Consider the following 15,211-nt stretch of genomic DNA (forward strand, 5'->3'; position numbering starts at 1 on the left):
CGTTGTATATCTCAGAGTTTAAAAAAGAAACTTATTTTTCTTTATTCACAAAATGACTGGATTCTTGTTTTTGTATATTACACTATGATGTTGCTTACAAAATCATATCACACAAAATTTAAACAAAGTGAGGGCCTCCTGAAAATAATGACTTTCAACACAAAAAAAGGCAATAGAAGTCAGTCAGCCTGCCAAAGTCAACAGCAGTACTGGTCCCAGCGTTGAGGAAAAGCAGCCGCTGATCCCGGCTAACACAGCAGGCTTCAACACCGGGCCGCTCCTCTCTGGGGGGAAATCACTGACTGGACTGCTGAAAGCACCAACCACTGGCCAAATGTGAGTCTATTGGTTCAGGTAGGCCCTGACTCATTTCTTCCTCCTCACTTTGGGTTTCTTGACAGGCCTGAGGTACGGGTTGTCGATCACATTGTCCTCACTGGCCTTTGTAGAGGGAACAACGCCACTGGGAGGGAGCATGGAGTTCTCTTTGTCAGCTCCTGGATCATCCTGAATGAGGGAAACAGAAAGTGTCGTTACAGTGCACTCTTCCCTACCCACGAATCACCTTTAAAGCAATATTTCAACATTTAGGTAAATATGCTTATTCGATTGATACCACTCTCTGTGTGATAAATATGGAGCTAGAGCCAGCAGATGACTAGCTTAGGTTAGCATAGCATGGCATAAAGACTGGAAGCATGTGGACAGCTAGCCTGGCACTGCCCAAAGTTAAAAAATGTGCATACCAACACATGGAGGTCACTGCTCCCTACTAAGAATTAGTTAAAGAATGTAACTCCATAGTTTGTTGTTTTTAAATTTTACATGTTTTTGTACGAATTAAACAAATGACATATAACATTACTCCTCATGTAGGTGCTGGTAGCCTTAATGTTTGTTTTTTTCCCACCTTGGAAAAAGACAGGCTACTTGTTTCCCTGTTTCCAGTCTTTATGCTAAGCTAAGCTAACTATCCCCTGGCTCTAGTTCCATAGTTAAACAGATAATAGTGTGGCATCAATCTTTTTGTTTAACTCTGTAAGTGAATCAGCGTTATTGCCAAAAATGTGAAACTACTCAAATTCAACTGAGTCTCAATGAACACAAACAAGTAACTTATAACATAGAAATAAGTGACCTTGTGCTTGTAAAAGTACATTATTTGAAAAAGCAAATTGTATTGAAACTCAGATTTACTTACTAGTACCAAGTAACAAACCTACCCCTTCAATATCATGAAGGCCCACAAAAGCACTAATTAGATAGGATTTGGTTGGAAAATCCCATGTAAAACACACAAAAGCCCTATTATGAGCATCTACAGCAGGGCCCAGTGCCAGGAATTTGGATACCAGTATTTCCCAGGAACTCACCAAACACTGCTGCTGATTCCTGGGAAAACTATCCATGCAAACCAGGGATTTTTAGCACGAGTGCATTTGTATGTTTATGCACATTTTTGTGCTCCTGTACTGAAGACTGACAAAAATTCCTTCTCCAAACCTCAGTGGCACTATTATGCAACTGGTGTACCTTAATAAAACTGGGTGAGCCTTTCAGCTGGAGCAATTTCTGCTAATCTGATTTAAGAGAAATTTTTGTTTTGCTTAAAAATATTACCACATAATCTAATATGTATGAAAAAATTACATTGTAAAGTGTGAATAACTGGCATTTTATGGTTATTTATATCCAGTTCTGTGTATGAAATTAAATTTATGGTTAGAAACCACAGGATATATTCCTGACAAGTAATAATTTTGGAATGAAAGGAAACCCAGGAACTCATGGGGACATTCTGATGGAACGGAAACTCTGAATAGATCAGATAATGGGCAAGTTCCAGCCACAAGAACTTACAGTGATGATGTTTCCTGTTGTGTTCTCGCTGTCTGTCTGGTCGTCCTGCTCAGAGGAATCCGTCTCCTCCAGAGTTTGCAGTTCCAGCTCAGATGGTAGGAGGGCACTGAGATATGGGATTGTGCTCGGCCGTGCTGCGATCACTGATTACATAGTCAACAGCGTTAGAACTCATGTTAAAAACAACATGCTTGAAGTAGCATAACAGAAATGCAAACATTAAGGATTACAGCCAGTCTTTGACATACAGGCCACCTTGGTAAGAATTACTCACATGGGAAGGCAGTGATGTCGTCTTTGAAGAGGCTCTGAGTTTCTCCGGTCTTGGCCATGAAGCGTGTGAGTGCTCGCTCCACGTCTCTCCTTTGAGTTGCTGCCTTCTCTCTCACCACTTGGTAGTCTGAAACAGGCTCTCTGAATGTCTGCACAAAGAAAAAACACGCAGAAAAAGCTAGTAATTGAACCGTCAAACTTGCAATTAGTGGACGAGCCACTGTAACTCCTGAGCCACAGCCGTCCCACAATAAGGAATACTGAGAGAAGTTCAGACTCACTGGTGTTTTGATATAGGTGTGAGGGTCAGGGAACTCTGGGAAGTGGCTCGGAATGTGAGACGGATGTGTGCGTTTCTGACCGGCTGACAGAGCTTTGGGAGTCACGGGTGGGTTTGTCACTGGAGCTGAAAATCATAAAATCCAAACTTTTGTCACATTTGAAATCAATAAAGAAAAGAGCAGTTCATCACAATATGTATAAGTTAATTTTGCTGTTACATTTGCTCATCAACTTTCAGTAACAACTGTGGAGGGTAGAGCGCGTACTTACGGGCAGTTATAACCATTCTCTGTGATCTTTTTGCATACACAGGCAGTGTGTCAACATTGAAACCTGCAGTGACACAAACGGATTTAATTAAGTCATTGGTATGACGCTGTGTTAGCAATGTATAATTCATCTGTGTCCTCCAAGACTTACCCATTTCGATGAGTGTGACCACTGTATCTGACAGGGTTGGAATGCTCCTGGCTGTGTGTTCACAATAAGATTTAGCGCATCGACCTATTTCAGTAATATCTGGAAAAAAAAAGGGAACAAACACTGTGTTTTGTCTCTTCTTATGAACACTAAACACTTTGCTGATATATCCAATGGATGGGTCATAATGGATGATATTTAAATGCTGTTTGCAATCATCAGACATCACTGAAATAACATGTGGTACTACACAATGTTGATACCAGGTTATAATTGCAGCTGTAGGCAAAGTTTATGCATGTTGTACAGCAACTCAATAGGAGAAAAGATGTGCGACGTATGTATGAGGGCTTCATTTTAGGATTCATACATACAGCTCTGCATCATCTCAGTGAGCGTTTCCACTGCTGCCTTCTCTGCACTCTCGAAGCCACACTCCGTCAGTAAGGCACTGACAACAACCTGCAAGGTGCGACGTCTGGCCAGGTGGTAGTTCTCTGCAGGGCTAGAAGCTGCTTTACCACCACTCCCACGCTGAATAAACATGTGATATGACAGGGACAGTGCATGAGAAGATACATCAGAAAAGTCACATGGAAATTGGCTCATCACAGCATGAAACTTTGAGTACAATCTATCTATGTTGGTCTATTCTGTACACAGGATGTCTATTGCAAGCCGGACTCTCCTGAGGTTCTTTCCCTCTCCATATTTTTCCTGTTACATGTGTTTGTTTTTTTTGTTTTCCTCATCTGAATCAAGTGTCCAAGGATTGAGGGTGTTGTATGCTGTACATATTTTAAGGTCAATGATGATCAGATCAGGGGATTGTGAGGGCCATTGCAAAAGGTTGTGTTTCTCTAAGTGGTCCCTGGTGCATTAAGAGATCTGCTTTGGATAAGTGTCCTGTTGTATCCAGCCTCTTCAAAGTTTCACTTTCTTGACTGACTGCAGGGCGTTTGCGTCTAGAATTTTCAAATATCCAAGTACTGACTTTGTGCATATATCAGATTTCTGTTCAATTTTGTTATATTTTTTCGGTTCATGAAATAGCAAGTAATAGTGCCTTAACATGAAAGCTCTTTTAAAATGTCTGCATGTTGCAATTGTTACTTCACAACAAATGTGTGATTACTCACACTTTTTGCGTACAACTGCGTCTGACAGGACTGAATTACAGGTTTGCAGCACATGTGCACATAAAGTGTAATTTTAAGAATAGCACATAGATGGAAATGAGCCCACACTTGCACATTGACAGAACCGACTGTAACATCCGCGCGTACACGTAAACCTTTATTCATTAGCATTCAAAGACAAATTAGCCACATAAACTGTGGCGTAGCTGACCTTATAGTCTGTAACGAATTACAGCACACTGATACTGGATTCGACAGTAGTTATTTTAACTCATTAATCCATGCTAAAAACATTTCAGCACAGATGGGTCTGACTGCTAGCTAAACACGGGTACACTCTGCTCTTGACGGTGATTATAAAAGCCTGTCTTACCCCTCCTGCGTTCAGTGAACCTCCCGATGCCACCGCAGGATCCGCCATCCTTAATTATCTGGGCTCTGCTCGTTGGATTAAATTGATTTGTAGTTACAACAACTTTATTTCTCCGACGACCATTTAGCCGCCGTTAGTAAACACGGTGCGACTGTATGACGTCGTTTCCGTTCCAAGGCCGGAAGTTGAAATTACTGCACTGTCTTTACTGTTGCCCTCTAGTGTTTGCATGTAAAGTTACACTCGCTGAATTTTCAACGCGTCATTCTACGTTTCTCGCCACATAAAGACTTGGGAAATGCTGGAGCTGAAATACAGCATACACACAGCAATAGCAATAAATGAATATTGCACAGATCTTGAATGTGCAAATGCCCCCCCTCTCATTCGTAACGTGTATGGAAAAGAATGTAACTTAAGCATAAAGTGGTCACACAAGTTAAAATTAATCAGATGTGCTAGAGGTTAAATGTAGTTTAAATGGCTACTAAAACGTTATCTTCATGTCAACATCATCCTTCATGGTGTGGAATGCAGAATTCCTTTGAAATTGCAACAGTTTATCGATTGATTACACAATTAACAGAACTGCCACCAATATTGATAATCAGATTAAGTCATTTTTGAAACATTAGTTCCATGACAATGATACTGACAATGATCATCTGTGAGAATATTTTTCTAAAAGTTTTCCTCAGTTTTATATCACTGTAAACTGAATATTTTGGGTTTGGGACTGTTGGTCAGACAAAACAGGTAATTCAAGGTTTCACCATGGAAGTACTGTGATAGACATTTTCATTTTTTTCTATCATCTTATAGGCTAAATAATCAAGAACATAATCATGAGATGAATCAGTAAAGAAAGTTATTGTTAGTTGCGACCCTAATTCTCTTAAATTTAAATACATCTTTTTGAGAGATCTTCTAATATGAACAACTTACTAAAATCATGACCTGAATCAGTTGCTAGCTGAAAAATAGGTTTATTCAGTTGCAAAATGAGTTCTCAACTCATACATTCCATTTTTTTCAACACATTCATCACATCACATCCGCAAGTATCTGCTGCCCAGCAGCCAGACTTTACTGTACCCTGCAGTTTTCAGTGTATTCACACTTCTCATTTTGTGCCACTTAACAGGGTAGAAATTGCATGTTTCACCAAATCTGAAATAAAAGAATGAGTACAAATGGACCAGTTTAACATGGTGATTTAATTTACCACCATTGCCATCAACATTGTAACTGCAGTGTCCATTTACATCGGGAGAGGAGATATTTCTTTAAGAAGCATATAAGCGGTTGGCTGAGCTTCTCTGCCCAGCGGTCACCAGATGTTTAGCCTTGGCCTCGATCACTACCGTCTCAACCACATCTATGACTTCAGGGCAAATCACGGTTGTGTGTGACTTCAGCACCTGCTTCCTTTTCTTCCTCTTCTCCATGCTCAGCTCTACCAGTGTGTCCTCCACAGGCTCCTGCTCCACAAAAGGAAGGAGAATCGTTTCCACCAGTCCGCCAATCATTCCGAGCATTGCCAGAGTAGAGCCAAGCATGTAGATCTTCACCATGCCCCGGTTTGGCCTCTGGTTCAGCATTTCCTTAGCGAATGGGATGATCTCGCCAATAGTTTCCATATTTGTGTTATTTGCTTAGTCTGTTGATGGAAAAACAGAAATTGCACACAAATGTTTTGTTAGACAGAATTGCCCAAGAACTGTTGTTTTACTTTAAAAGAAAGTGGTATGGATTAACTGAAATCAGTCTCTACACTCTACTACAAAATACTGATAGTGATAGACAGATACTCACTTCGTTGCACACCCCAAATTCTGACTTTTTCTCAGTGTTCGGCCCAGTCAAGCATTTGCAGGCAGAGAGACAAGAGGCAGCTCCTGCAATTTAAACATGAGTGGAGTCAGGTTAACTCCCACAGTGGCGACAAAATGCATATTCATGAGGCCACTTGTACTGGAATTGCTTTTTGGACATGAGAACTTGTTTGGGTGAAAGGGCATGGGTTTCCAGGACAAGAAGTGAAGCAAATATTCAATGTAGGTGAAACTGTGCATGTGTCATCTCTTGAGTTAGATATATCTGTCTAAGAACTCCAAACATGTAGTGATCCTAAGTGTGGAATAAAGATAAACTGGAGACCATTTTGCGATGACATCATACGAGCTGCAACACCAATCAACATGTTAACATTCTGACCCATGAGTACTACTCAGTAGTAATTAATACATCATTCTATGAGTACTGAGTACCCATTGGTACCACAACTGTTTTCTAACTTGACCTTCATTTTGATCTCAAATACAAAATCTGTCCACAGACATATAAACACCTGCCAAAGAACTCGAAACCACCTATGTGATAGTTCCTGCCAAGATCACATTTTGCCACGACGCACTCACAAGGTGAAAACACTAGCAGCCATGCTGTCACAGCTGGTAATAAATCATATAAGCATTCAAACTCTGCATGCACGTTTCTGAACATTGAACAACATGAGTGGTTGGTTTGTGTTGCGTTGCTTGTTACCATACACATTGATCCTCATCAGGAGAGCTTGAATAGTGTCCAATCACAGTATGTGAAACTCTGGAAAGCCAATCCTATTTATTGGTTGACAGACACTGTTTGACAACTGTATGGTTACACATGGAATACCCCTTATTGAACGCCGAAAGATAAGGTTCATTAGAAGATAAGGTTCAAGAGAATCCCCCTAATCATGCAGTCCTGAGCTGCTCTGGCTCATGTACACTGTCTGACAATGGAGCTGACAATGAAGCAGCGAGAGATTGCAGGGGTTAATGTGTGTGTGTGTGTGTGTGTGTGTGTGTGTGTGTGTCTTCATCTGGAACTATCTGCCCTTTGACCTCATTCTGTCGCTGCAGGAGAGGAGTGAGTCAAGTCAGGCAAGTGAGTTGTGCAATGCGTCTGATCTTTGACACAGAGAGACATGTGTCATAAGCGCTCAATGAAAATGACAACTGGCCAATGCCAAGACATTTGCATGCTGGTTTAACGTGTGCACACTCAATTATAAATTCTTTGCACCATAGCATAATTACATAATTTAGTTTGATTGTTAGTCATGCTAGTGGCTTTAGGGATGGTGCTGTCGGTTGGATCACCACTTCTGAGAAACCACTGAATGGACTACAGTTTTTACAGACATTCATGGTCCTCAGAGGATGAAACCTACTGACTGTGTTGATGCCCTGACTTTTTCTCAAGCATCACCAGCAGGTCAAGGTTTTTACTTATTATTAAAATATCTCAACAGCTACTGACGGATATGGCGCACAATTTTGAACAGACATTCATGGTCTCCAGAGGATAAAATCCACTGACTGTGGTGATCTCATGACTTTTTCTCTAACACCACCAGAAGCTCAAAGGTTTCACTTATTATTAAAATATCAACAGCTACTGGATGGATATGGCACAAAATTTAGACATTCATTGTTCCCAGATAATGAATAATCCTTTAGGGCCACCATGAGACTGACATTTTGCTTTTTATTGATATATCTAAAAAATTATTACATGTAATCTGTTATGAAATTTGGTACACACATTCATGGTCCCCTCAGGAAGAATTGCAGTAACTTCGGTGATCTCCTTACTTTTCACTGAGGTCAGAATTTTCATTTATACAGTATTTTGGTTTATGACCAAATCACTGCAAAACCAACAACATTTGTCTCAGCTGAACTTTGCGTTTTGCCTGTTAAGCCCAAAGATGCTGGGGGGTATGTCTCGCCTACACAGACATACCCAAAATTGATTAAGAATAGCTCCACAACTATCAGGTCCATATGCAAAAGCTTGGTCATTATGGATAGGTAAGACCTCAGATAATTTATTCTGTGTCAGTAACATTGCCATCTTTACTTTAGCTGGATTAATTGTAATAAACCAAAGGAAAAATTTATTTTTTTTTTCCTCGCCTAGAACTTGTTTTAAATTAGACAGTGGACAACACAATGATAACAATGATCCCATGCTCTGAGATCACAGTCACTGATTCCAATAAGCAACTCATGACTACAACTGGACCAATATAGGTAGAAATACCACGGAGCACACAAATTCTACAAAGGTTTTAGTAGGGATTAGGCCAGGTGGACTCTCCATTTGGAGACTTGGATAGCCAAAGAGGTTTTTTACCTGTTGAAAGGAAATCTGGCTACAACATACTAATGATGTCCACTACAAGAGGCTATATGCTCACAATGCAACCCTTGGCCATTTCATTTACCCTGTGCATCAAAATTTTATAATTTTGTCTCCACTTTGCCTCTGAATCTCTTCCAGAGCATCTAAATTGCTATATTATGTTGATAGTACTTCGTAGATGTTGTTTTCTTGCACTTATGCACAGGTGTAGTATTGCAATGTGTTTTAAAATGGCAGTACCACCAAACATGCTAGATCACAACAAAAGACTGTGTATGAAATTCAGGTTTGGGGCTCAGTCTCTGCTATCCAGGCCCCCATCTCGGCCAATTTGACTGGAAAATCGTATGGATAGACTCAGAATGACCACAGAAGGGTGAGGAAACAATATCTGTTGCTTTTGATTAAAACTGCGTTGGGATTTGATGCAATATTTAATCATAAACCCAAAATTTGACATTTGGACTGTATAATGAAAATTTTGGCCTCCTGTTTGCTTTGGAGCTGACATTCTCGCTATCAGTGGAAAGAGTATCTTCTCCAGTTTCATACGACACCCAGCATGGTGGGATTGAGCGAGTGGATTACATGTACTATCACATTTCATTTCGACTGTTTAATTGATAGGGGTCTTATTTTGATACAGAAATATTGAAATTATTGCCAAACAAATATTCTTTGGACTAAATACACTTGGACTGTTGTTTTGGTAGTGTTAAAGCCTCGTCTTTTAGAAGCATTAAAAAAAGAGACCACCACTACCTATCAACTTTTTACAGGCAATTATGTATTGCACTGTTCTGCGGGACCCGGTACCGGGTCCATCGGGCTTAAGAGGCTTTTAGGGATAGTTAGCAAATGTTAGCATGCTATCACACTGAACTAACCAGGTGAACATGGTAAACATTATACCTGCTAAGCATGCAAGAATGGTCACTGTCAGCATGTTAGTATATTAGTAGTAAATTTAGCTCAGCCTCACAGAACCGATAGCATGGCTGTAGACTTAATAAGTGTTTGTTTTACCAATGGACAGCCAACTCATATAACAAAATATCCATGGTTGCAAAATATGCAAAAAAAAAGCAAGCTTTCAAAATACAGGGAGAATCAAAAAACTGAAAAATACTCTCCCACATCACTTATGGTGCAATTACTTTTGGTGGTTGTTGATCAACATTTGAACTTTTGTTCTGAAATGTGGCTAAATTCAAGAACAACCTTTCCCCCCGTAGATCAATTTTGGACCACAGACACCACAGAAGCGTTCCTCCTAATATCACTAATTACTCTGTCAATAACATTCCACTGTGAGCAACTCTGTTTAGATTCTGGGCATATATGTTTGTCACTACTGGGAAGAAGTTGAGACTGTTTGGAGACCTTTGCCCCAAATTTCTGGGTTCTCTTGCTTGAATGGACAGTCTGTCTCTGTACTAGACTTCACCAAGTTGACCATGTTGTGTTTTAGGGGGAGTTGCGGAGGGTTTATGATGTGAAAACTCTTTTAACAGGAGCTCAGGGGAGAAAAGGGGTAAGTATAACACAGGGTTTTTAATTACGATTACAGAATAAGAAGTGTAAAAATCAAAAGGAATGACACACATGATAATTTTTCTGTCATTTCTTACATTTCTTTCTTATAGTCATTTATTTTTTTAAACTTATCCTGTTGTTTTCATCTTAGCAGAGACTGTTGATCCAAGGCTTACAGTAAAATGCAGAACACTTAATATGATCCTAAAACATAACGCCATTGTGGCAACATAAAGTTCAAAACTTTAGGAAGGATTTGCAGCTTCTGATCCTGATTCATATGTTTTGATAAAAGCTGAAACTTTCAGTTTGAACTTGGTTGCTGGGAAGTGTTTTTTACTCTGTCTGAAACCTGCTGCTTTAAATACACTGCTCTTGGTAATCCTGGCTGTGTTTGAAGACCTGATGTGTCACTTAATCTGCTGAAGAAGAAAAGCCTGGTAATTGGTTTTAGAGCAAGGGCCTAAATTTGCATATGGATGGCATGCCCTTACCAATATTTTGAGAGGAAAGCATTGTCCCTGCCATTAGTAGGTATGTTAGCATTTGATTGACTGAAAGGATGGGGGCTATCTGAAGGCTCACTTAGTAAGAGAATATCATAGTGGTACCTAACGTCACCAGAAAAATGTCAACTGATAATATTCAATCATATTAGCTAGCTTTAACTAGCAAGCTAACCCTGGCTTCTGGGTTGGGGGTTGCATGGTGGTGCAGTGGCTAGGACTGCTGCATCACAGTGAGAAGGTTCTGGGTTTGAACTGCGGGCCTTTGACCTTTCTGTGTTGCATGTTGCATGTTCTCCCTGTGCCTGCGTGGGTTCTCTCGGAGTACTGTGCAAATGATGTGAAAATGTCCAAAGACATGCACATTAGGTTTATTACTTTAGGTTTATTACGCTAATGCCTAACTATACTATGAATATTTATGCCATAGTATACGATGATGTTTTTATGCCTTACTATACTATGACTTTTTGTTCCATATACTATGACATTCTCATGCCTTACTACACTATGACGTTTTTATGTCATAACATACTATGACTTTTTTATGCTTTACTAAACATAACATTTTATGCTTTATTAGACTATGACTTTTTTATGCCTGACTATATTATGACATTTTTATGCCTTAGTATAGGTGTACTTTTTATTCCTTAATACACTATAAAGTTTTTATGGCTTGCTACACTATGACGTTTTTGTGCCTTACTACACTATGACTTTTTTACACCATACTATACTATGACGTTTTTATGAATTACTATATTATGACTTTTTTATGCCTTACTATACTATGATATATTTTATGCCAAACTATACTATGACGTTTTTCGACATTTTTATGCCATACTTTACTATGATGTTTTTTGACCATTTTATGCCTTACTATACTATGCAGTTTTTATCATTTTTATGCCTTATTAAACCATGCCATTTTTTTGTCATTTATCTGCCTTACTATACTATGACATTTTTATGCCATACTATACTATGACTTTTTGACATTTTTATGACGTACTATACCATGCCGTTTTTTTTTTGTCATTTTTATGCCTTACTATAGTATGAGTTTTTATAACATTTTGATGCCATACTATAGTATGACATTTTTTCACATTTTATGCCTTCTCATACTATGACGTTTGTTTTTTTTTTTTTACATTCTTATCCCTTACTATGATGTATTTTCACATTTTTATGCCTTACCATACTATGCAGTTTTTTTGGGCATTTTTATGTCTTACTATACTATGAATTTTTTGGTCATTTTTATGACATACTATACCATAAAATTTTCGTGCCATACTATACTATGATGTTTTTTGATGATTTTATGCCTTACTATACAATGCTTTTTTTTAATCATTTTGATGTTATATTATACTGTGCAGTTTTTTTCTGTCCTTACCATACTATGACCTTTTTATGACCTTTTATGCCTTAATATAAAATGTTGTTTTTTTGACGTTTTATGCCTTACCATACTATGCCGCTTTTTGTCATTTTTATGCATTACTATGACATTTTTATGCCATTGAATACTGTTACCTTTTTTAACTGTTTATTCCATACTATACCATGATATTTTTGATGTACTTATGCCATACTATACTATGACAAATTTTATGACATTTATGACTATGACATTATTTTGATGTTCTTATACCTCAAACTAACTTCACTCCTTCAAGAGGTGGAGCAGTGCTTAGAGTTGTTGCCTTACAATCATAAGGTCATGAGTTTGAATCCCATCTCTGGGACCATTGTGTGTGGACTTTGCATGTTCTCGCTGTGCTTGCTGTTACTATGTTGTTTATTTCACTTTTAAGGCCTTGTTATAGTATGACATCTTTATACCTTAATATAGTATGACGTTTTTTTTATGTTTTTATGCCTTATTATACTCTGTTGCTTTTTCATTTTTTTTGCCATACTATATTATGTTGTGTTTTCACTTTTTATTCCATACTATACTGTGGGTTTTTTTTTTTCACTTTTAAGGCTAGCTATACTATGAAGTTTTTATACATTACTATAGTATGAGGTTTTTTGATGTTTTTATGCCTTACTACACCATATATTTTAACTTTTTTTGCAAAACCACTGCATTTCGATTTTTTGCTTATTTTGCCATACTGTTCTACATCGTTTTTTTTCACTTTTAAGGCCTTACTATACTTTGCCGTTTTTTTTATGTTATAAGGCCTTAATATATTATGACGTCTTTATACCTTACTACTTACTATACTATGACGTTTTTAATGTTTTTATGCCTTATTATACTATGTTGTTTTTTCACTTTTTTTACCATACTATACTATGTCCCTTTTTTCAGTTTTTAGGCCTTACTATATAACGACGTCTTTATACCTCATGCTGGATTTAGATGTTTTTCTGCCTTATTGTAATATGTTGTTTTTTCACTTTTTTGCCATGCTATACTCTGTTGTTTTCATTTCACTCTTAAGGCCTACATTTACTATGAAGTCTTTATACATTACTATACTATGAGGTTTTTTTTGATGTTTTCATTCCTTATTATACTATGCCTTGTTGTTGAAATGTGCTATATAAATAAATTTGCTTTGCCTTGCCTTACCTATGTTGTTCTTTCACGTTTTTCACCATACTATACTATACTATGTTGTTTTTTGTGCACTTTATAGGCCTAACTATACTATGACATGTTTATTCTTTATTATACTATGACATTTTGTGATGTTTTTCTGCCTTATTACTCTATGTCGTTTTTTCATTTTTTTGCCATACTATACTATGTTGTTTTTTTCACTTTATAGGACTAACTATGCTATGACATGTTTATCCCTCATTATACTATGACGTTTTTTGATGTTTTTCTGCCTCATTACTCTATGTCATTTTTTTACTTTTTTGCCATACTATACTATGTCGTTTTTTCATTTTTTTTGTCATACTATACTATGTCGTTTTTTCATTTTTTTGTCATACTATACTATGTTGTTTTTTTCACTTTTAAGGCTTTGCTATACTATGATGGCTTCATAAACTAATATAGTATGACGTTTTTTGATGTTTTTCTGGCTTTTGTTTTTTTTCTGGTTTTTCTGGCTTATTACTATGTCATTTTTTGACTTTTTTGCCATACTATACTATGTGATTTTTTTTTTTTGCCATACTATACTATGTTGTTTTTTTCACTTTATAGGACTAACTATGCTATGACATGTTTATCCCTCATTATACTATGACGTTTTTTGATGTTTTTCTGCCTCATTACTCTATGTCATTTTTTGACTTTTTTGCCATACTATACTATGTCGTTTTTTCATTTTTTTGCCAAACTATACTATGTAATTTTTTCATTTTTTTGTCAAACTATACTATGTTGTTTTTTTTCACTTAATAGGCCTTGCTATACTATGACGTTTTTTGATGTTTTTCTGCCTGATTACTCTATGTTATTTTTTGACTCTTTTGCCATACTATACTATGTTGTTTTTTTCGACTTTTTTGCCATACTAAACTATGTCGTTTTTTCACTTTATAGGCCTTGCTATACTATGACATGTTTATCCCTTATTATACTATGACGTTTTTTGATGTTTTTCTGCCTCATTACTCTATGTAATTTTTTGACTTTTTTGCCAGACTATACTATGTCGTTTTTTTCATTTTTTTTGCCATACTATACTATGTTGTTTTTTTCACTTTTAAGGCCTTGCTATACTATGACGTCTTCGTAACCTAATGTAGTATGACGTTTTCTGATGTTTTCCTGCCTTATTACTCTATGTTATTTTTTTACTTTTTTGCCATACTATACTATTTTGTTTTTTTTTCGTTTTTTGCCATACTATACTATATTGTATTTTTCACTTTATAGGCCTTGCTATACTATGACATGTTCATTCTTTATTATACTATGATGTTTTGCGATGTTTTTCTGCCTCATTACTCTATGTAGTTTTTTTTTTTTTTTTTGCCATACTATACTATGTCTTTGTTTGATTTTTTTGCCATGCTATACTATGTTGTTTTTTTCACTTTATGGGACTAAATGTAGTATGACAGGTTTATACCTTATTATTCTATGACTTTTTTAAAATGTTTTTTTGGCTTATTACTCTATGTCATTTTTGGACTTTTTTGCCATACTATACTATGTTGTTTTTTTCACTTCTAAAGCCTTGCTATACTATGACATGTTCATTCTTTATTATACTCGACGTTTTGTGACGTTTTTCTGCCTTATTACTCTGTTATTTTTTGACTCTTTTGCAATACTATACTATTTTGTTTTTTTCAACTTTTTTTCCATACTATACTATGTTGTTTTTTTCACTTTATGTGACTAACTATACTATGACATGTTTATACCTTATTATTCTATGACCTTTTTTGATGTTTTTATGCCTTATTACTGTTATTTTTTTACTTTTTTGCCATACTATACTATGTCATTTTTAAATTTTTTTCCCCATGCTATACTATATTATTTTTTTCACTTAATAGTCCTTGCTATACTATGACGTTTTTTGATGTTTTTCTGCCATATTACTCTATGTCGATTTTTCATTATTTTGCCATACTATACTATGTTGTTTTTTTCACTTTATATGACTAATTTTACGATGACATGTTTATCC

The 15,211-nt window shown here is 36.8% G+C and overlaps 2 protein-coding genes across 2 annotated transcripts; both read right to left on the reverse strand.

Annotated features, from left to right (window-relative positions):
* Nucleotides 1–17: 17 nt before the first annotated feature.
* Nucleotides 18–5,406, reverse strand: taf8 (TAF8 RNA polymerase II, TATA box binding protein (TBP)-associated factor). Its single transcript, XM_056385000.1, has 8 exons — nt 4,348–5,406; nt 3,210–3,369; nt 2,836–2,934; nt 2,686–2,748; nt 2,415–2,539; nt 2,135–2,282; nt 1,861–2,003; nt 18–507 (listed from the first exon to the last, which is right to left on the reverse strand). Exons 1-8 carry the CDS (start codon nt 4,393–4,395, stop codon nt 367–369), a joined length of 927 nt encoding a protein of 308 aa, XP_056240975.1. The 5' UTR covers nt 4,396–5,406; the 3' UTR covers nt 18–366.
* Nucleotides 5,407–5,545: 139 nt separating this feature from the next.
* Nucleotides 5,546–6,310, reverse strand: g0s2 (G0/G1 switch 2). Its single transcript, XM_056385002.1, has 2 exons — nt 6,163–6,310; nt 5,546–6,007 (listed from the first exon to the last, which is right to left on the reverse strand). Exon 2 carries the CDS (start codon nt 5,985–5,987, stop codon nt 5,634–5,636), a length of 354 nt encoding a protein of 117 aa, XP_056240977.1. The 5' UTR covers nt 5,988–6,007; nt 6,163–6,310; the 3' UTR covers nt 5,546–5,633.
* Between the last annotated feature and the right edge of the window lie 8,901 nt (nt 6,311–15,211).

This window comes from Seriola aureovittata, chromosome 9, assembly GCF_021018895.1.
Source record: "Seriola aureovittata isolate HTS-2021-v1 ecotype China chromosome 9, ASM2101889v1, whole genome shotgun sequence".
Classification (NCBI taxonomy): domain Eukaryota; kingdom Metazoa; phylum Chordata; class Actinopteri; order Carangiformes; family Carangidae; genus Seriola; species Seriola aureovittata.

Bases quoted from the DNA above. Each gene is read 5' to 3' on its own strand.
- taf8 (XM_056385000.1), bottom strand. From the start codon at position 4,395: ATGGCGGATCCTGCGGTGGCATCGGGAGGTTCACTGAACGCAGGAGGG. The intron at 2,540-2,685 runs GTAAGTACGCGC...TATGATTTTCAG, and splicing joins GAGAATGGTTATAACTGCCC to CTCCAGTGACAAACCCACCC. The intron at 508-1,860 runs GTAAGTTCTTGT...TCCCTCATTCAG, and splicing joins CAACAGGAAACATCATCACT to GATGATCCAGGAGCTGACAA.
- g0s2 (XM_056385002.1), bottom strand. From the start codon at position 5,987: ATGGAAACTATTGGCGAGATCATCCCATTCGCTAAGGAAATGCTGAAC.